The 22,627-nt window shown below is 42.2% G+C and overlaps 1 protein-coding gene across 1 annotated transcript in view; it reads left to right on the forward strand.

The window, feature by feature from the left end:
• LOC125456518 (interleukin-23 receptor-like) overlaps nt 1–9,869 on the forward strand; it is a 120,137-nt gene extending 110,268 nt beyond the window's left edge. Inside the window, exons 15-16 of the mRNA XM_048539697.2 lie at nt 3,923–4,013; nt 7,936–9,869. Of these exons, the coding sequence (XP_048395654.1) occupies nt 3,923–4,013; nt 7,936–8,571 (727 nt within the window). The 3' untranslated portion in view covers nt 8,572–9,869. The remainder of the gene's footprint in view (nt 1–3,922; nt 4,014–7,935) is intronic.
• Nucleotides 9,870–22,627: the final 12,758 nt, after the last annotated feature.

Raw genomic sequence — 22,627 nt, forward strand, 5'->3', positions numbered from 1 at the left:
GTTTGTGGTCTGTTACTATTACAAATTCATACTTGTGAAGGTATTGGTGAAACTTTCTCACATCAAATACGACCTTCCTCCTCCAAAGTCAGGAAGCATATGCTATTGGGCCTTCCTCAATACTGAGCCACTGGTGAGTCAACACTGCTCTGATATCGCATGTCAGCACCTCAACTCGCTTGGGATCGTAGTGTGCCAACACCTTAGATGACGATAACTGCTGCTTCACTTTTCTAAGGGCTGTATCTTGGCTACAAGACCATTTCCAAGGTTGTTCCTTTTTCAGTGGCAAATGTAAGGATGCCAGGATGGAAGTCAGGTTATTTATGAATTTTCCATAATAATTCAGCAACTCAAGGAATGACCTGGTACAGACATGGGAGGCAGGGCACATTTGATCACCCTCAGTTAATCTATCAATAGGTGTAACCCAGCCTTGTTGACTCTGTAATCTAAGCAGGTCATTTGGGTTGACTGGAACACACATCTTTTGCCTCTTAAGGTGTACACCTGCCTTAGAGAAATGTTTGAGCACAGCGTTCAAATTCACTAAATCCTCCTTATGGGTCTTCCTGGCTATCTGCGTGTCAACCAAAAAAATGGCAACTCGGAGTTGGCCTTGTAAAATGTTCTCCATTTTTTGCTGGAAAATGGCACAGGCTGACAATACCCCAAAGGCAGTTTCGTATATTGGTACAAACCCTTATGGGAATTAACTGTAGCAAACCTCAGGGAATCCTCATCCAATTGCAATTGCATATTCGCATGGCTCATTTCCAACTTCGTGAAGGACAATATATAAATCCTCTATGTGACAGATTGGGCATTAATCCAGCTGTGAAAAGTGGTTCACTGTTTGTTTGAAACCTCCACAAAGGCAAACCAAACATAAAGCTTCACGATCAGTACAACTGGTGCTGCCTATTGTGCAAACTGGACCGATTTGATGATTCCTTTGCTTTCCAGCCTCTTGATTTCTGCCCCTACTTTTGCATGCAAGGCAAATGGCACCGGGTCGGCCATGCAGAATCGTACATCTGCGTCTTGGTCAATATGTAGGGGTGGCATGGTGGCTCAGTGATTAGCATTGCTGCTTCACAGTACCAGGGATCCTGGTTCGATTCTAGCCTTGGGTGATTCTCTATGTGGTGTTTGCACATTCTCCCCATTGGCTGCGTGGGTTTCCACCAGTGCTCCAGTTTCCTCCCACCGTGCAAAAATGTGCAGATGAGATAGGATAGCTATGCTAAATTGCCCATGGTATCCAGGAATGTGCAGGCTAGGTGGATTAGCCATGGGAAATGCAGAACTACAGGGAAAAGGAAGGTGGGGTAGTTCTGGTGGGCTGCTCTTCAGAGATTCAGGGAGGATTCGATAGGCCAAATGGCCGCCTTCTGCACTGTAGGGATTCTATGTCAGAAGGCCTTTGCCTCTTTAAACCTCTGTAAAAAAAAAAATCCAGGTTTTTAACTCGGACTTCAGACAGGCAACCATTTTCTAAGTGAAAAATGTTGAGCCAATCAAGTCGAATTTTTCTCAATCAATTTTGCCTCATCAAGCTAGGGCCCAAACCTTTTACTACAATCAGTGGCAACTGAACTAGCTGCTTCTCATAGGAGACCAGAACCAAAGTTGTGCCCTTAATCTGTATGGATTTCCCAGTACAGGTTCACAGCCTGGCTGAGGTCTTATGTAAATTTATGGGTTGGAGCCCAAAGTGAATTTCGGTAACGACTGGTTCCACAATCACTAATACAGCCATGTCGATATCGACCCCCATTAGAACTTGGTGACTATTTAAGCAAATGTTTATTTTGATTGGCTCTGATTTGGATGTTGCTAATCAATTTAACTGTTACAAACCAGCTGCAGGTGGACTTAGCAGTGTATGTACTCTCCTGGATACCAGTCCATGAGTTCTTTTACTCTATTCATGCTAGTGGGAATCTTTTGCTGTCTTGAGTCTTCATACCAGCAGTAAATACAATGACCTGCTGGCTCAGATCCTGGAGAAAATTTTAACTACTTGGCGGAGGCTTGGCTTTGATTTGGGATTTTGCTACGGGCTGACCTAGAGTCTTTCTGTTGAGGTTATGTCCTGAGTGAGGCTATGCAATTGCCTTCACTCAGGTGGTGTTCCCAAAGCTCAGTCTGCCTGTCAAGGGTGTTCATTTCCACCGGCGTACCCTATAACTCAGAAGCTCTGTTGCCACATTTTCTAATTAGAAAGTCAGTGGTAGTTCCTGGTTGAAGTCCAGTTGAGCTTTAGCTAATAGGTGCTTTATCATGGTCACTTCTTTAATCTCACATATGAATGGGCTCTCAGCATCTTACTTAGGCCTAAAGCAAAATCACAGTCATCTAAACCTTGTCAACAATCCCAATACGGATTCCCCCGGATGTTTAACTGTCGAGCAGAACCAATGACTTCTCAGGATTAGATGAGGCTTGGGTCATAATATTCCTTAGCTAAATCTTGAAAGGTTTTAGTATTTGGTACCTCCGAGGCAGTCGGGCCCCTAATAATCAAAAAAGCTGCAGGTACGCACGCAGTCAGAAGAATTACTGCTTGCTTTTCATCTGGTTCACTGTCATTTGCCGGGAAAAAACCACGCATTTGATGGCAGGATTGAACAAGTCAAGCTTCCCATATAATGGCCTGGCCAGAAATGCTTACTCTGATTGAAAAATGACTGTTGCGAGCGAATCTCTTCAGGGATTTGTTTTTCTCCATTGCTATTAAAATAACTCACGAAGGCCAGAACCCCATTACCAAGTTATCTTTTATATACATGTGCAGCGTACATAACACTGACCCAGCTAGCACAGAAGTGGCTCCTGACACTCCTGTTAATATCTGTCAGCCCAGGCTCCTTGATTGGAGCAGGTTAACAGCCCCAATCGGGCAACTCATATTCTATGAGATTAATGTGGCTGACATCATTCCAATCACTGCAGTCAGAGCTGTTAGATAAATCAAATCACTGTTCAAGACAGGAGAAAACAGCAAAGCTGTACGACTGGAGTAAAAATACCTCCACTTGAATCTACAGAGAAAGGGGAAGGGGTTGCCAAGGTGACATTTGATGCCAATAGACTTCTCTTTGTGGATGGAGTTGTTTGCTGGTTCCAGTTTTCTACAGCCTGTTGGTGAGAGGCAGCCTCCATTAAAGTGGCAACAGCTGAATATGGCAGGGATTGGGTCTGCCACAACCATGCTGTCAAGTTCTCCAAATCACCTCCAGCTTTGGCCTTAATGACATTTATTGCATTTCAATTCTCATTCCTGCCCAGCCATCAACATATACCCAACAGCAAGAATGCGTCAGGGAGACATCTCAATGCGGATTCGCATTATTTTCCCATCCTTCTCACCTCCAAGCCCTCCAGCTGGTGGCCAGGAAAATTCTGCCCACATGTCTAATCAAGACTGTCAATTAGTTGTAGGAATATGTTTGATGGTTATTTTCTGAATCATGCAACATAATAGAGAACTGACAAAGAAACTTTTCAACTCATCAGTATGATTCTATAGAGAACAGGTCCATGACCATATCCTAGCATGCATCAATACACCGTGCATGAGGAGACAAACTCTGGAAATATATAAAGATTCTTCAGTTATTGCATGTGACAATCTGATGCTGGTTAGATGAGCAATGTTTGTCTAGGTGAAGGTCAATTACAATTCAATTTTTTTTCTTGTTGTATATGGACAATCACTAATTAAATTTATAAAAGATGTTTGAGGTTTCAGGTAGAAAACTGGATCCATGAATGAGTGGGATAAGATGAACAGATGCTTTTTATTATTCATGTCAGACGACAATTAGAATCAGTTAATGACTACTGGTACAAAGTGCAATTCAAAGTCATTTTCTTATTAATTGTTCCATGTGAATTGTTTACTTTTTTGTTTTAGAGTTAAATCAATGTGCAAGATGTTTTTACCTGGCTGGGTTCAGGAAAAATTCCCCAATGTGGAAAACAGCAATGTGGTGAAAGGACTACAGGTAAAATATCAAGGGGCTAAATTTCCTCTTTTCATTATTTTAATATCGAAGCTTTCTGACCAATTTTATACAAATAGCCAGTGTACTCCTAGAGAAATTAAACTGTCAGCACTGAAATATATTACAAAATACTGCTTGACGTGGAATTTCTTTGTTGTTTCTAGCATTTTTTGCATACAATCAGGATAAGGATCGATGTTTTCCACAGAAAGCTCCACTGCAAAATCAATCTTCATGTTACATGACAAATGGCCTAAGAAGAATCAAATTATAATGACGAAACACTTCACATCCCTTTTGGTTTCATTCACAAAGCACTTACATTAGATTGAGAACTATTAGGTAAAGCTGTGGCCCAGAAATCTGAGAGAGGTGCATTCCAGGTAGCCACTGGAGATAGTGAACATATAGATGTGCATTCATCAGGTGGCTGACCTACATGACAGCAGATCTGAAAAAGTTAACATTTTTGTTATTACTGAAAGATAGCAGCAAAAGAGAGTCATCCAGTCTGGGGGCAAGAAATGTCACCCACATTGCTGTGCAAACTTGTATGACAAACTCCCTCAATTGCATCAACAAAATTGCTTCACTTCCTGTTTTAGTGATGTTGATTGAGGGATAAATATTGACCAGAAGACTTGCCAGAACTCCAATGCCCCTGTTTGAAATAGTGTCATGAGTTGTCTATTAATGTTTAATCTAAAATGTAGCATCTCCAACGTTGCAGTATTCAGTACTACCTGGAATGTTGGCCTTGATTTTGCACTGAAGCCTCAGCGTGACACTAGAATACAGAACCTTGTGAGCAAAAAGACGAAATAGTAAGCTGCCAACTTTTATTTAGGAGAAAATGAAACTTGGTATTTCTTAATTAGCAATTGCCAGTTGCAAATATTTGTTTTGTATTGTATTTATTCGTTTTGATTAAACATTCTCTCTGTGTCATCTTGCTTCACTATTCTCACAGTGCCTTCCTATTCAACTACAGGAGATGCAAATCCCTGCCTTGTTACCTCCTTCCAGCTCAGCATCCAAGGTCTCAAACTCTCCTCCTACCTGAAGCAGCAATTTAATTGTGTTTATTTCAATATTGTATGTATATTATGTTTGTTTCTCATTATGAGATCTCCTTTACATTTAGAACATTCAGCTCCCATTATTTGACTACTTTGGAACGTCCTCTGGTCTCTTGATATTTTTATTGTCTGTTGTGTCTCACAGCAATTATGCAATAGAACTTTAACAGAGACATGCTCATGATATCATCACCATGCCATGAAGGTCTCAATGTCTATTTTACTAGGGCCACTTACAGCATGATATCCTGATGGTATTATGTCACAGTTTGTAACCAAATTGCTCAGTTCTAGCCCCCAGACACAGTAATGCCCATGATTGTAATATATGTAGGCAGCAGGTGCTGTAATTCACATCTATTAAGTCTTTCAGTTCTACATGACTCGTGTCTAGTTCTTGTGGCTAGGTGAGCTATAACAAGTATCACTTCATCTAGTACAAACACACTTAAGGTAAAACCCTTCAATATAAGATTCGGAGGGCAAAACAGATCAGGGTAAATGGCGGTGGACGTTAATCGGTACTAATTAGAGTTGGGCCCACCAACCCCAGAATGAGTTCAGGGGCAGCCAGAGTTTTACTGTATGTTCTGAACCGAAGTGGTTCCGGCTCTTTCTAACCACTTGGTGTTGGTAAAAAAACAAATCAATATAATAATGATAGGTTGTGGAAGCAGTCAGGCAGTGCTAACACTATGATAGCTCTCAAGCTTATATCAACAAACTGCTAGATTAATTGTGAGAGATAATGGGAACTGCAGATGCTGGAGAATCCAAGACAACAAAGTGTGAAGCTGGATGAACACAGCAGGCCAAGCAGCATCTCAGGAGCACAAAAGCTGACGTTTCGGGCCTAGACCCTTCATGATTAATTGTGAGCACTGATTCTTCTCAAACTAAGGCTGGCTGTTTTTTCAGAATTTAAAGGGCACTATATTTGAATGACTTGACAGCTTAATAGTTCCAAAAAACCTTATCTAATTTTTGTGCGCATTCTTCCCTGATCTTAACAATCCCCAAGTACACTACTTCTCTAAATAATGCCAGCAGATTTAGACCTTTCCTTCAAATGCCCATGAGTTGAATTTCAGAGAGCTGACTGCTGAAAATTACTTTGGTTTGAAGGTACTTTAAAAATGCAGCTCCCTGTAAACGGAGTGGGTGTATGAAATATCTTCCCTGCCTTCCCCTGTGGCACCAGTGAAAATGGAGAGGTGGATAGGGTGCAGGTTTGAGCATGGGACGTCTGGGATAGAAGTCCTAAACCATTTTGGCTAAGAAGTACAGTACAATGTTTATGGTTTCATAGAATATTCAGCTCTTAATGATTTGTTTAACTGTACACAGATCCCTATTCTTCTCCACTTTAAACTTTTAGTCTCCAAGTAAATTTGACGATATTTATGTATTATGAAAATACCTTTCACATATATATAGAAATTCATTTGCCAATTTTATGCTCATTTCACAAATGAATAAATGTCTTGTTGCAATCCTCTCACCACTCAATTTGGTGTCTCTTGAAATTTAGAAATTATGTTTCTGATTCCAAAGTCTAAATCATTAATATAAATCGTTTAGAACAACACTTTCACCAATGATTCTTCTGGGGCTTTACTTCCCAAATTCCACTGGCTATAGCAACCCTTTAATCCACTCACTTCTGTCTGTCTTGTAGTCAGTAAGTTATCCATTCTGCTATTCATCCTCGACTGCATTTGTTCTGACTTTACTCATTAATCTACTCTCTATTCCATCATCAAAGGTCTTTTGGAAATCTTGATATATTGTATCTACTATATTATCTTTGTCCATTCTGTTACGTCTTTGAATAATTGAATGAATCATCAGAGAGGGGGGTGGGGAGAGGGTTCTGAAATAAATAGGGAGAGAGGGGGAGGCGGACCGAAGATGGATAGAGGAGAAGATAGGTGGAGAGGAGAGTATAGGTGGGGAAGTAGGGAGGGGATAGGTCAGTCCGGGGAGGACGGACAGGTCAAGGAGGCGGGATCAGGTTAGTAGGTAGGAAATGGAGGTGTGGCTTGAGGTGTGAGGAGGGATAGGTGAGAGAAAGAACAGGTTAGGGAGGCGGGGACAAGCTGGGCTGGTTTTGGGATGCAGTGGGGGGAGGGGACGAGCTGGGCTGGTTTTGGGATGCAGTGGGGGGAGGGGAGATTTTGAAGCTTGTGAAGTCCGTATTGATACCATTGGGCTGCTGGGTTCCCAAGTGGAATATGAGTTGCTGTTCCTGCAACCTTCGGGTGGCATCATCATGACACTGCAGGAGGCCCAGGATGGACATGTTGTCTAAGGAATGGGAGGGGGACTTAAAATGGTTCGCGTCTGGGAGGTGCCTTTGTTTATTGTGGAGGTATTCTGCAAAGTGGTCCCCAAGCCTCTGCTTGCCTTCCCCAGTGTAGAGGAAGCCACAATGGGTACAGTGGATGCAGTATACCACACTGGCAGATGTGCAGGTGAACATCTGCTTGATATGGAAAGTCATCTTGGGGCCTGGGATGGGGGTGAGTTGTTTTTCCATCTCACGTCTAGAGATTTTGATTCTAGCTAGAATGTTACGGATTTCAACTGATTTAAAGTTAAAAAAATAAAAATGCTGAGAGTAGCAACCTTAAGCAGGCTTCCTGTTATAAAACTTTTGATTTTGCTTAAAGTGAAATGAAAATGAAACTATTCAATTCATGAGTGGAAAGTTGTTGTCAGGTATTCACTAAATGAAGTAAATCTACATTTAAGCTGTAAGAGGGCGTTTTTTTCTATCTTATTCAGCAAGCCTTTTGAAAGATCATGATGTTAATCTAATGTTTCATTTATTTCCATTAAAGAGAAAAGATGAAGTTCCCTTTCTACATACTGCAGCACTGTTAGTATATAATGATCCACCGATAACAGAAGTAGAAGAAACTTTGCTCCCAAGAATCAACAAAAGCTTCATCCAAACTGTGCATAGAAATTCTAAACACCAAACAGAAAAGGCAACTTTCGAGAACCCAACTGCAGATATTTCAGAAGCTCATAATTCTGGTCTATCTCAACTAAATGAAGACACAGAAATTACGGGCTACAAGCCTCAAGCATCCAGCAGATGCCAATTGGTAGTTTTATCACCTAATGATGATGAATCAATTCCAAACACTGGAAGTAATCAAGTTAAAGTATACAAAGAGCTCAGCACTCCAGGTTTTGACAGGTTTCCAGATATTTCCACTATCGATGGAATCCTAGATTTGAACACAGATTTGGCATCCAACGATAATGGAATACAAGATGATCAAAATTACATCCTTAAGAAGGAAAAGGATCAGTTCCCAGTTGATGAGCATCACAGAACATATATAACAGAGGGACTACTTCAAGAGCAAACTTTACTACCGGATGAATTTGTTGATTGTTTACTGCACCTTGAAGATGATTCCACACATATAAAATCTTATTTCCCTCAGATTGTGGCCAGTCAGTGACATTACTTTAGCTGACACAAAATTTGTTTCTTGTTGTTCAACTCTTCAGAAGTTGTATTTTCCATACATTTGTGTGATTCACTCAGACTGTACTTACAGAAGTAGAGAACTTGAGTATAAAACATGAAAAAGAGTATAAGTTGCAAACTGGAATTCATATTTTCCTTATAGAATCAGTATGTGGAATGGGCTGCTAACAAAATCAATTAGTGTGTTGTTAATCCTAAAAAGAGAAAATGTCTGGTACAGACCAAGAGTTAAGGATTGAAGGAAAGAAATAGGTGGTCAAGATCCCCAAACAAGTGATACTTTGCTTCTGAGCCCATGACTGAGCTAACTGTGAATGCCACCAGGTTAAATATTGTTGTTTGTATAGTTGGATTAGGATTCCTGAATTTAGACATTAATATAACTGGTCCCAAAACAGGGTAAAGTATGTCTTTAAATCCAATCACACCTCTGAATCTAAAATAGCAATGCCAAAGTCAAGATTGTTAATTTAAAGATTATGAGCCAATTAGATTATTTAATGCTACAGTTGGTAGAGTCCAGAAAGCCATTTGGTATGAGATAGAACTCAAACTAAACTTCATGTAGCTTTATATTTATTTAGAGTTTCATATGAGAAACATAAACGTCCTCACCTCATAACCACTACTTTGTAGGGCTTTAATGGAATCACGAGTTAAATACCCACTTCCAAATAATTAAACATAAATAATACATTATCACAACTAGAAGTATTGATATCAGGAAAATTGTGCTTTTTCACACCAAACCACTGCATCTATGCTCTCAATCTGCCATCTTTGGAGATGCCAAATTGAGGATAAATATCATTACAGTAATCGTTCAAAAACATATGAATGATTCTTTTATCCTTTATCAAAAGTTACATTTTGAAAAGTTTAAAATAGAAGTTTATACACAGACTGCTCATTATTGAATGTTCTCCAAATTTTGCTGTTTCAACTACCAATCTTGTATTGTCATATTTAGGGTCTTTAAAATTTAAAGATGTATAATATTACAAAGATTTTAATTGGGATCTTTATTTGAATATGACAAACTCTAGCCTGCAATTTAGTGTTCAATATGAGCGGCTAAATGGACTTTCCCATAAAGATTTAGTGCTGCACTTGAAAATATATTTATCAAGCCTCTGTGTATTTAATACATGCATCTTTTCAAACCTCCCACAGTTGCTGAATGTTTCTCTGTTGTAAAGATCCAGGAAATGATAAGGAAGACAATGTCTCACAACCTTATGAACAGCTCGTATAAATTCTGCACAGCAGCTGGAACTGTACCCACATTCTGGAAGACCTAAAACCTGAAGTTTTTCTTCTGCTTTGCATTTGAGAATTAAGGAGGCACTACTATACAAAGTCAAAGTGCTCTCATTCTGTGAACTTGAATATAATTGCATGGTCTTTTAAATGTGTATAAATTTTTATTTCTGGCCTCCATTGTGAAGTTACATCGCCAAGGAAGGTGGTATGTTCTGTGCCACAATGCACGGTTTCTTGGGCCAAACACCACAGTCAGTATGTATCCAAATGCTGTCCTAAACATAAGCTTGTGTAGCACAGAGCACAAAATTCAAGTTATTTTTGAGACAGATGTCTTTAGGTTAATTAACAATGCTAATTATTTTCATTCCTATATCAGACTTATACATTGTTGGGCTTTATGCTCACTAATGTTACATACATATAGGTAATTGACCAGCTGAACACACTTTATTGACTCCATTATACTGAGAGAATGACTGAAGGTGAGGTGAGTACCTTTATACTGGAAAATCATTTTTCATGATATCATGTAACAGTCTTAAAAAGTACACTGCCTGTCTGCTCTGGAATCGAGGCAATAACCTAACAGTAGGTGAGTGTGCAGCTTTGAAATTTAGGACCACATTTGGGTTTAGCAGATCAGAGGGATAACTGGGCTTTTGTCATATAATAGAATGTGGCTGGTTTATAACTACATTGGAAAAATACCATTATAGATTGAATAGCCTACTCCTGCTCCTAATTTTCCAATATTTCTGAGGAATTCTGTGTGTTTTAGAAATAGAATCCCTACACTGTAGAAACAAGCCCTCCAGCCCGACAAGTCCACACCATCCCTCAGAGCATCTCACCCAAACCCATCCCCCTATAACCCACCTAATCTATACATCCCTGAACACTACGGGCAATTTAGCATTGTCAATCCACCTAGCCTGCATATCTTTGGACTGTGGGAGGAAACCGGAGCACCCGAAGGGAACAAATGCTGATAAGGAGAGAAGGTGCAAACTCCGTACAGTCGCCTAAGGGTGGAATTGAACCTGGGTCCCTAGCACTGTGAAGCAGCGGAGCTGGACCCCACATACCAACCACTAAGAAACAAACCCAGTGTGATGCCATCCACCCCGGCAAACTGAGACACATAAATAACAAGCGGGATAGAACACCGACACTTCACTGGAGGCGCACTGATGATGTTACCTAGTATGCTGACGAAAGATGTGCAACCAAATTTAACAGCTCAGCGAGCAAGTCAAAGACCATGTTAGCAATCCAAGCTACAAATCTTCTCAAAAACCTTGAGGGTCTAAGAATCTTAGAGTCCTGGGTAACAGACAATAGGATTTCTCAAGAATTTCATTAAATTAATTTTTAGACTTCTTTCAGACGTTCAAAAGTTTAAACACTGTAGCCCCAAATTGATCACTTTATCCATGGTTTGTTAAATCTGCTGATTATGTCTTGCATATGCTTTCAAAAAGTCACTTAGCCATGTGTTATTGTTGTAAATGTGAAAAGAATTTTCCAGTTTCCTCAGTTTTACAAAAAATCCCTAAAATATTTATCAACATTTTCTGCTGAATTCTCTTCCCTTTGATTAAGGCTACTGCTTTGCAGTAGCTAAGATAAAAGCACATGAGATGTTTAGTGTACAAAGCAGGAATTCCATCACAACCACAAAAATCATTGAAATATTAACAAAAAAATTCCAGGACTAAACCAATATGTTTACGACTCAAAGGTTCTCCAAGTGAACAGGACAAACATTTAACATATTAGGGCTATTATGCTTCAGAAAAGATCTCACAAAATGGAGATGCAAAGGTGATTTAACAGCAAAGTTTCTTGTGAGAATCAAAACTTTTGACTATCTTCTGATCACCCTTCATAATGTTCTAACTCATTGCCTATTTTCCCCCAATTCCGATGGTGTTTTTTTTTAATATTTAGTTTTATCTAAGTCTGTATAGAGACAATATGTAATGGGGACAATTTTCTTGTCCTGGTTTTGGTGAGCGAGCAATAATGGTTCAAAAATTACAGTGCACCTGTTCCAGTGATATCCATCCCACGGAATATCTCAGGCAACAAGCTAGCAGTACTCAGAGATACTGGGAACTGCAGATGCTGGAGAATCCAAGATAACAAAGTCTGGCGCTGGATGAACACAGCAGGCCAAGCTGCATCTTAGGAGCACAAAAGCTGACGTTTCGGGCCTAGACCCTTCATCAGAAAAGGGGGATGGGGAGAGAATTCTGAAATAAATGGGGAGGGAGGAGGAGGCGGACTGAAGATGGATAGGGGAGAAGATAGGTGGAGAGGAGAGTATGGATGGGGAGGTAGGGAGGGGATAGGTCAGTCCAGGGAGATGGACAGGTCAAGGGGACGAGATGAGGTTAGTAGCTAGGAAATGGAGGTGCGGCTTGAGGTGGGAGGAGGGGATAGGTGAGAGGAAGAACAGGTTAGGCAGGCTGGGATGAGCTGGGCTGGTTTTGGGATGCAGTGGGGGGAGGGGAGATTTTGAGGCTGATGAAATCCACATAGATACCATTGGGCTACAGGGTTCCCAAGCGGAATATGAGTTGCTGTTCCTGCAACCTTTGGGTGGCATCATTGTGGCACTGCAGGAGGCCCAGGACAGACATGTCATCTAAGGAATGGGAGGGGGAGTAGAAATGGTTCACGACTGGGAGGTGCAGTTGTTTACTGCGAACCGAGCGTAGGTGTTCCGCAAAGCGGTCCACAAGCCTCCGCTTGGTTTCCCCAATGTAGAGGAAGCCACACTGGGTACAGCAGTTGCAGTTTACTACATTGGCGTATGTTCAGGTGAACATCTGCTTGATGTGGAAAGTCACCTTGGGGCCTGGGATGGGGGTGAGGGAGGTGATGTGGGGGCAGGTGTAGCATTTCCTGTGGTTGTAGGGAAAGTACCCCAAAGGTTCCCCAACCCCGCACGGCCTGCTTCTATCTCCTTCCCAAAATCCACAAACCTGCCTGCCCTGGTCAACCTATTATCTCCGCCTGCTCCTGCCTCACCGAACTCATCTCCAGCTATCTGGACTCTATTTTCTCCCCCTTGGTCCAGGAACTCCCTACCTACGTCCGTGACACCACCCAGGCCCTCCACCTCCTCCAGAACTTCCAATTCCCCGGTCCCCAACACTTCATTTTCACCATGGACATCCAGTCCCTGTACATCTGCATTCCCCATGCAGATGGCCTTAAGGCCCTCCGCTTCTTCCTGTCCCACAGACCCGACCAGTCCCCCTCCACCGACACCCTCATCCGCCTAGCCGAACTCGTCCTCACCCTCAACAACTTCTCTTTCAATTCCTCCCACTTCCTACAGACTAAGGGGGTGGCCATGGGTACCCGCATGGGCCCAAGTTATGCCTGCCTCTTTGTAGGTTATGTGGAACAGCCCCTCTTCCGCACCTACACTGGCCCCTCTTCCTCCGTTACATTGATGACTGTATCAGCGCCACCTCATGCTCCCAAGAGGAGCTCGAACAGTTCATCCTTTTCACCAACACCTTCCACCCCAACCTCAAGTTCACCTGGACCATGTCCAACCCATCCCTTACCTTCCTGGACCTTTCTGTCTCTATCTCAGGCAACCATCTACAAACCGATGTCCATTTCAAGCCCACCGATTCCCACCCACCTTCCTGCAAAAATTCCATCCACTATTCCCAATTCCTTCGCCTCCGCCACATCTGCTCCCAGGATGAGGCATTCCACTCCTGCATGTCCTAGATGTCCTCGTTCTTCAAGGGCCGCAACTTCCCCCGTGCAGTGGTTGAGAACGTCCTCGACCGTTTCTCCCGCATTTCCCGCACCTCATCCCTCACACCCTGCCCTCGTAATAACGGCCCCAAGAGAATCCCCCTCGTCCTCACATACCACCCCACCAACCTCCGGATACAACGCATCATCCTCCGACACTTCCGCCATCTACAATCCGACCCCACCACCAAAGACATTTTTCCCACCCCACCCTTGTCTGCCCTCCGGAGAGACCACTCTCTCCGCGACTCCCTTGTCTCCTCCACACTCCCCTCCCACCCCATCACACCCGGCACTTTCCCCTGCAACCGCAGGAAGTGCTACACCTGTCCCCACACCTCCTCCCTCACCCACATTCCCAGGCCCCAAAATGATTTTCCACATCAAGCGGATGTTCACCTGCACATCTGCCAATGCGATACACTGCATCCGCTGTACACGGTGTGGCTTCCTCTACATTGGGGAAACCAAGCGGAGGCTTGGGGACCGCTTTGCAGAACACCTCCGCTCAGTTTGCAACAAACAACTGCACCTCCCAGTCGCAAACCATTTCCACTCCCCCTCCCATTCTCTAGATGACATGTCCATCCTGGGCCTCCTGCAGTGCCACAATGATGCCACCCAAAGGTTGCAGGAACAGCAATTCATAATCCTGCTTGGGATCCCTGCAGCCCAATGGTATCAATGTGGATTTCACCAGCCTCAAAATCTCCCCTCCGCCCACTGCATCCCAAAACCAGCCCAGCTTGTCCCAGCCTCCCTAACCTGTTCTTCCTCTCACCCATCCCCTCCTCCCACCTCAAGCCGCACCTCCATTTCCTACCTACTAACCTCATCTCGCCCCCTTGACCTGTCCATCTCCCCGGACTGACCTATCCCCTCCCTACCTCCCCACCCATACTCTCCTCTCCACCTATCTTCTCCTCTATCCATCTTCAGTCTGTCTCCCCCTCTCTCCCTATTTATTCCAGTTCCCTCTCCCCATCCCCCTTTTCTGATGAAGGGTCTAGGCCCAAAACGTCAGCTTTTGTGCTCCTACGGTGCAGCTTGGCCTGCTGTGTTCATGCAGCTCCACACTCTGTTATCTTAAGCTAGCAGTACTGTAGTCAGACACAGATGGGATCAAAATACCAAAATCTACAAACAATAATGCTTTGCTGCATACAGCATAGGCTCTGCCCAGTAGATCTGAGCATGGAGTGCCAAAAGGAAAAATCAGTAAAACTAACAACTGTGATCCTGGGGCTGATGCATTTTGTATACTCTAAATGGAGGTCCAATATGATCAATACGTTCATTTCCAAGTATTACTGTTTTTCAAAAGTTTTCTTTCCCCTTCTGGCAAACAGAGCAAGAATGTTGACAAGCCATTGATTACTGTCCATTTTGAGCTCCAGATAAGGATGAACTTCACTCCCACATTCTCAAGCCAAATGCTTCCTACCATAATCTCAAAGTAGTCAAATGTAATCAATAAACTGATGTGAAATATTATGGCAAAGATCCTCACTGAAATTAGATGTTAGATGTTAGTTAGCTTTTTTGATATTAGCTATTCTCTGTAATTAAATGAGACTAAGTCACTGTTCTGTCAATCAGAAGGACTAACTAAACGAAGGACTATCTTTGAAGGACTCTCTAGATATGAATGGAACTCACTATTCTAGATAGTGTCTATATTGTAATTATGCACAAATTGCAATATATGATTCCCATTCCCTCCTGAAACAAAGGCAACAGATAGAACAGAAAACACCTTGAATGTACAGATTGTCTTTCAGAACCAGGAACACCTTGGTTTAAGGGTGAAATCACCAAAGTCTTAGGCCATAGGGCCACTAATGGCAGAAGACAGAGAAAGGGGGGTGGAGGGCTGTTTATTGCGTGGGAGGCCTGCTCACCAGTGGTCTTTCAGAGGGATCAGTGGCTGAGTCCGCTTTTGTTTGTCATTCAGATAAACGATTTAGACAAGAATATAGAAAACATGGTTAGTATGTTTGTAGATGAGGATTGACCATATAGAATTTTATAAAATCATGAGAGGTATATATAATGTGAATGGCTGGTGTCTTTTCCCTATGGTAGGGGGTTTCAAGACCAGGGGCATATTTTTGAGGTAAGAGGAGAAATATTTTAAAGAGACACATGAGGAGCAACTTTTTTACACAGAGAGTGGTTGGTGTGTGGAATGAACTCCAAAGGAATTGGTGGATGTGAGTACAATTACAATATTTTAAAACAATGGGATAAGTACATGAGTAAGAAATGTTTGGAGGGATATGGGCCAAATGTAGGCAGGTGGGACTAATTTAGTCAGGATTATGGTCAGGATGGACTAATTGGACTGAAGGGCCTGTTTCCATGCTGTATGGCTCTGATTCTGTGTTGAAAAACTTCAGGATTTGTGAAGATTACAAACGTAGGAAACTGCTCGGTAAAGAGGAGGCTTGAAAACAAGAATGACATTATTACATCTAAAATGTGTTTGAAATCCACTCTCAGATTTATGCTCACTAGTATGAAAATTTTACTTTTCCATTTGTGATGTCCTTTCGAGTAAAGTTGCCCATTAGTGTCAATTGTGGTCACATAGGTATGATCTGGGACTGCCCAAACGTCTCCCACAGCACTCTTTAACCAACACATGAAACCTCTTCACCCATTAATCTGGAGTAGATTTGAACCTGTTTATGGAGGTAGGAAGCAAACGGCTGTTTCATATGCCAGCAAATCCTCCTTATTCAGAATTTTATGCAACCTTATTACTCAATAACTTTGCCATAAATATTGACAGATATAGATTTATTTAACAACTGTAGAAATTTGCTCAGTACCTTTCCTTAAAAATTGTCTAGAATGGTGTTAGAAAATCAGATGCTGAGGGGAAATTTCTGCAGCAGACAATGTTGCGAGGCCTGTTTCTAGCACTTAATGTTAGAATCTACATGAAATCCTCTTGTATAGATGGGACACTTGTAACAAGTCTGATCAGCAATGTGTTAGGAAGTACTTGAGTCTATCCTAAATGTTTTGCAGTTCCTTTCCATTAGCTTAAAGTGTGCATCAGAAAAGTTGAGCCTCCACAGGGATTTTCATTAATCTTTTCCTTTCTCCCTAATATTACTATTATCATTTTTAGGCAGAAGATACAGAAGCTCGAACACACACCCACAGGTACAAGAACAGCTTCTTTCCTGCTGTTATTAGACTAGTGACTAGACGTCTCTAACTTCAAATAATGTTGATCTTGCTTTGTGCAGCCGTAGCCTTCTCTGCATCGCTCTGCCTAAGCACTCTATGATCTGTATAACCCTGTTTGCTATGATCTGCCCATTCTGCTCTCAAAACTTTTCACTGTACTTAGGTACATGTGACTACAAAATATCAAATCAAATCAAGTCAAATTTTCTGCACCTGACAGTGACCTGTGTTTCTTGACATTCTTGCTGCTCTGGAGTTCATGTGGAATGTCCACTGAGTTTAGACTTAATATCTTACTATTTCACCATTATTTTATAGTAGCTTAGATCAGGCTACTTCCTAATTGGGCAGACCATGCACAAAGGTTTTAGAAGCTTTAATCTCTCCAAACCTCATCACTTATTTCCTCCTCAAACCTTCATTCACTCTCCATGTTCTCTCCAAGCTAATTCACGTCCCTTTCTTGCCAGCTCGTACCTCATGCCGGCTTAATTGTCATTCATCTAGTGTCCGCCATAGACATATCTCAGGAACCTAGTTGTACAGAGATGTCTGTGTTTACAGTAATATATCTGGTCATTCACCACATACAGTTAAGTTGACAACTACTCTACAGAAGTACATAGAAGTCCCAAGTTGCCATATAGACTAAGTTTTGTTTCCAGTTTTATCAAAGCAGAATTTGGCTGATGTTTCACCTTGATTTTATTACTTATGCCTACTACTACTACTACTTTCATCAGTAGGTTTTCACTATTGGAAGAATTGATTATATGAACTGTTTCATTAGTCTCTGGGCTGGACTACTTTCTATGCTTTTGGTAGGTTTGCTTCTTCATTCAAAGATTGCATTCTACAAGTCTGTGACATATATGTGCAATTTATTGATGATATGTTTAGTGATTTTCACTTCAACCTCAATGTTTCCTTTTGACTGGAAATGGCATGGAGGTTTTGTATGGTGTGAATTTCTCAAACCTTTATGATTTCTTCACTCATGAATTGCAGGCCATTGTCATTCATTATGATATCTAGAATGCTATACCAACTGTACTGAGCTTTGAGGCATTCTACTATCTCACTAGTCACTGTTGGTGTCAGCTATTTTAACCCCAGTAATTGGAATAGTAGTCAACAGTGTTAAGATAATTAAGTCCTCTTGAGAGTGATGTGGTCTACTCTAAGCTTTATCCATGGTCTGCCCAAGATATCTGGTGTCACAAGCAGTTCTTTAACTTGCTTAGTTTTGGTATTCGTAATAGGCTGATGTGGTCTTCAATTCTGTTGTCCATGTTTGCCTAGTAGAGCACTTCACTTGTGTACCTTAGATGAGATTCAATTCCTTGATGGTTTTATGAGTGTGCTGTAATGTCTCTTTTCTCATTTTATGAGATGAGTCTATTTCCTTTGTGCAACATCTCATCTTGGGTTATCATTTCCTTTCTGTATGCCCAATATTCTCTCATAAAAAAGAGAGATATTTTTGCTTTCAGGTCATCCATTTATCACTATTTCCTGCCGCACTTGGAGAGTTACATCTGATTGAGTTATTTGCTAGACTCGAACGAGATTCTTTCACAATCAATGAGCAGAATCTTCCCAGGCCCTGAACAAAATAGCCTATGGCAAGAAATGCTGAAGAAAGATGTAAGAGGTCACTGAGATTTTTCTCTATCAGCAGCAACAAGGCACATTTTTCAACTAAGTTGCAGACTGTCAAGATGAGATTCCTGCCTCTGCATGGAACAACAGCAGCTTCCTTCACAACTTGGGCCATCAAACAATATGCAATGCTGAGCATAGGTGGGCTCTGTACCATCAAGGTTGCTGTTGCGGCTAGACAGAGACACACACACCTGACGATGAAAGAAGAGAATATATTTGCAACTGTGATAATATTGACATTGAAGTATCACTCATGTTTCCCAGAATGTGTGGAGAGAAACCCTTCATGAAAACTCAATGAAAATTATGCTTTGCCAAATATTTTAAAATTCAGTTCAATGTCTCTGCTGAGAAGAGACACAAATGTACCAGGGGCATGTGCATGCTTTGTTGATAAATATTTGTTTCCTATTTATGTGGCTGTCCATGTTTCTGTGTAGGAGCTAGATATGTCATTGCACCCCAAAAGCTCACTTCATAGACATTAACAACGTGCAGTGGTATGGGGGCAGGGATGAATACCAATGACATCATGCGAGAGCGAGAGTAGCTATATGTGTACAGGCATTGGCTTATTCCAACAACATTGATATTTGTTCAGGCAGCTGTGTGCACAGTGCTGTATAAATCATGCAGTTACCTTAACAGTGATGGTATCAGGGAAGAGCACAGGGTCAATGCTGCAGGTTGACCAGGCAGTAGGCATCCTGCATGTCTCTGTGGCAAACTGCTCATGTGTTTGTAACCATTTGCAGATGCAGTCCCCTCCTTCACATGTTAGCTCACTTACCCTTCCCATTGTAAATGCATTTACCTCCATTCTGCTGAACGTTGCCCACTTGCTATGAAATTGAAATAATAACGAGTGGTCCTCTGCCACTGTCTTCAATATTCAGCATTAACTTGCTGCTGAGACTCTCAACCTTACTGTCTCATTCCCTAGATGCCCATTCTGCAAGCCTACCAGCTTTACACAGGTCATCACCGAAGCAATGTGGATGAGCCCATTTCTGCCAACATGTAGATTCCACCACCCTGCCCCACCCAAACCTTCCCTAACCCCTCTTCCCTCCATTTCTGTAAATGGAGGCAACAGGATGTCCGTGGCCAACCCCTTGTGTGTGCTGATCTGTCAGAGTCAGACCAGACCTATGAAGTCTCCCAAACAGTGTCTATAGATCCTTAATTGCAGCACACCTTATCCCAAGATTGGCCACAATGGAGACAAAGGACTGATTGTGACCTAATGCCTTGACTGCTGAGTCAGGAACTTCCTGTGCAAAGCCTGTGCATACCCCTTAAAATGGCTAAATCCTAGAACTGGAGAGGGGAGGTTACCTTTTTCTAACAGTGCTGGGCCCCACAGAATGCAAGCCACAGCAGGACCAGGCAAAACATGCATGTTGGTTGGCAGTGGTGTATCCACATGGAGAGAACAAGGGAGTAGCCCTGGTAGGCAGCCTGTTCCAAGGTGTGGAATGGATGCCTGTCTCTTTGCAGCAACTGTATCTGATATAGCCACACAAGCTTGTTGCCAGTGTGCCCTGCGAGATCACTGTGACCTTGCAGGGCATAGTGCCAATGCATTACAAGGGGTTCCTGGACGGTGGAATTAACTCCCTGGAAGTTAGGTGCCACTGTCTGTCAGGGTTAAGGGTGCATGCAGCTGGTTCTCATTGATCGTGCCCTACTCTGCAATTTGGCCATGGGCAAGATGGAGGTCATTTGGAAGAGGCGGGAGGAGAAGCTGCCAAACACCCATTCAGTCTTCACATCATCTAAATACTACTTACATTTTTTTGAGCGTTTCTGCCTCTACCACCTTTACACGCAGTGAATTCCAAATTCCCACAATTGTAAACTGAAGGATGGGTAAATGTACCCTGACTAATCTTGACCAGTTTGCAGTAAGTCTTTCTAACTCAGGTGCATTATGTGGTGAGATAAACAAAGGGACCAGAGTCAGGAGAAGGTCCAACACAACTTAATTGAACACTGCATCAAGAAGAAACAATGTTTATCCAACTCTACCATTGTGCTTTAATTAAACCTATCAAACTCTATTAATCTCTCAACAAAAATACCAAAGAACTGCAGATGCTCAAAATCTGAAAACAAAAGGATCACTTGTCTGAAACATTAACTCTGCTTTCTCTCCACAGATAGTACTAGACCTGCTAAATTTCTTCAGCTATCTCTATTTTTCAATCAATCTCTTCACAGGAGCCTTCGGTAGTTTCAAGTCTACACTAGCTATATACTTCTGACATGCATAGGAACTAGGAGCAGGCGTAGGCTGTTTAGCCCTTCGAGCCCACTCTGAGGATTCACTACACCCTATCCACAGATCCCCACCACTGTATTTGAAGTGTTGTCTGAAAACACTGTTAGTACCCATTCAATAAGGTTGGTTCAGGCTGTTCCTTGGTCTCTGAGAGTTGACTGATGTTTCATGACCTGCAGTGATCGATTTGCGCTACCCCTCGCTCATCTAGCGCTAGTTCTACTCTTTGGGTTGTCTCACTGAGTAGTCTTCTGGGTCTGGTCTGTCTGATGATGCATGCTATGAAGTACAAGAAGCTGGCACTCAAAGCATGGTACAAGTTTGGAACTTGCTTCTGCAACTCCACCTGATGCTAGTATCATAACTAATTGGAATAGCGAGCTGGAAATCAACTGCTGCTATTTTCAGTTGTCACAAAAATTTAAGGCTTTTAAAAGTACACAAATTTTCCCAATTTACATGATTTTCAGGCCCAGATTGTTAGAAAGTACAGACCAGTTCCTGTTTAGGAGGCATAGAATGGGGTAGCAAAATGCAGGGGATGGAGACAATTGAAATGTGGAGCTGGTTTAAGGAACAGACATTGCGTGTCCTTGATAGGTGTGACCCTGTCAGGCAGGGAGGAAGCGATAAGGTAAGGGAACCGTGGTTAACTAAAGAAATTGTATCTCTTGTAAGCGGAAGAGGCAAGCTTATGTGACGATCAGACAAGATGGTTCAGATGAGGTGATGGAGAGTTACAGATTAGCTAGGAAGGATTTAAAGAGAGAGTTAAGAAGAGCAAGGAGGGGACATGAGCAGACATTAGCAGGTAGAATAAAGGAGAGCCCTAAAGCTTTCTATAGGTATGTGAGGAATGAGAGGATGACTAGGGTAGGAATAGGGCCAGTCAAAGACAGGAGTGCGAAGTTGTGTGTGGACCCTGTGGAGATTGGAGAGGTGCTAAACGAATATTTCTCATCTGTTTTCACTCAGGAAAAGGAGAATATTGTAGAGGAGAAGACTGAGTTACGGGCGGGAGGTTAGTAAGGAGGAAGTGTTATCAATTCTAAAAAGTGTGAAAGTAGATAAATCCCCTGGGCCAGATGGGATTTTTCCGATGATTCTCTGGGAAGTTAGGGAGGAGGTTGCGGAGCCTTTGGCCTTGATCTTTGAGTCCTCATTGTCTAAAAGTTTAATACTAGAGGACTGGAGGATTGTAAATGTTGTGCCCTTGTTCAAGAAGGGCAGTAGAGATGACCTAGGTAATTATAGACCTGTGAGCCTTATGTCTGTTGTAGGATAAGTTTTGGAAAGGATTATAAGAGATAGGATTTATAATCATCTAGCAAGCAACAATTTGATTGGAGATAGTCAACACGGATTCGTCAAGGGCAGGTCATGTCTCACAAACCTCATTGAGTTTTTTGAGAAGGTGACCAAGCATGTGGATGAGGGAAGGGTAGTTGACGTGGTGTACATGGACTTCAGTAAAGCCTTTGATAAGGTTCCACATGGTAGGCTATTGGAGAAAATACGGAGGCATGGGATTGATGGAGATTTAGCAGTTTGGATTAGAAACTGGCTTTCTGTAAGAAGGCAACGAGTGGTGGTTGATGGAAAATATTCAGCCTAGAGTCCAGTTACTAGTGGTGTGCCTCAAGGATCTGTTTTGGGACCACTGCTGTTTGTCATTTTTATAAATGACTTGGACGCAGGCATAGGTGGATGGGTTAGTAAGTTTGCAGATGACACTAAAGTCAGTGGAGTGGTGGACAGTGTGGAAGAATGTTGCAGGTTTCAGGGAGACTTGGATAAACTGCAGAATTGGGCTGAAAGGTGGCAA

This window comes from Stegostoma tigrinum, chromosome 8 (genome assembly GCF_030684315.1).
Source record: "Stegostoma tigrinum isolate sSteTig4 chromosome 8, sSteTig4.hap1, whole genome shotgun sequence".
Taxonomy (NCBI): Eukaryota; Metazoa; Chordata; class Chondrichthyes; order Orectolobiformes; family Stegostomatidae; genus Stegostoma; species Stegostoma tigrinum.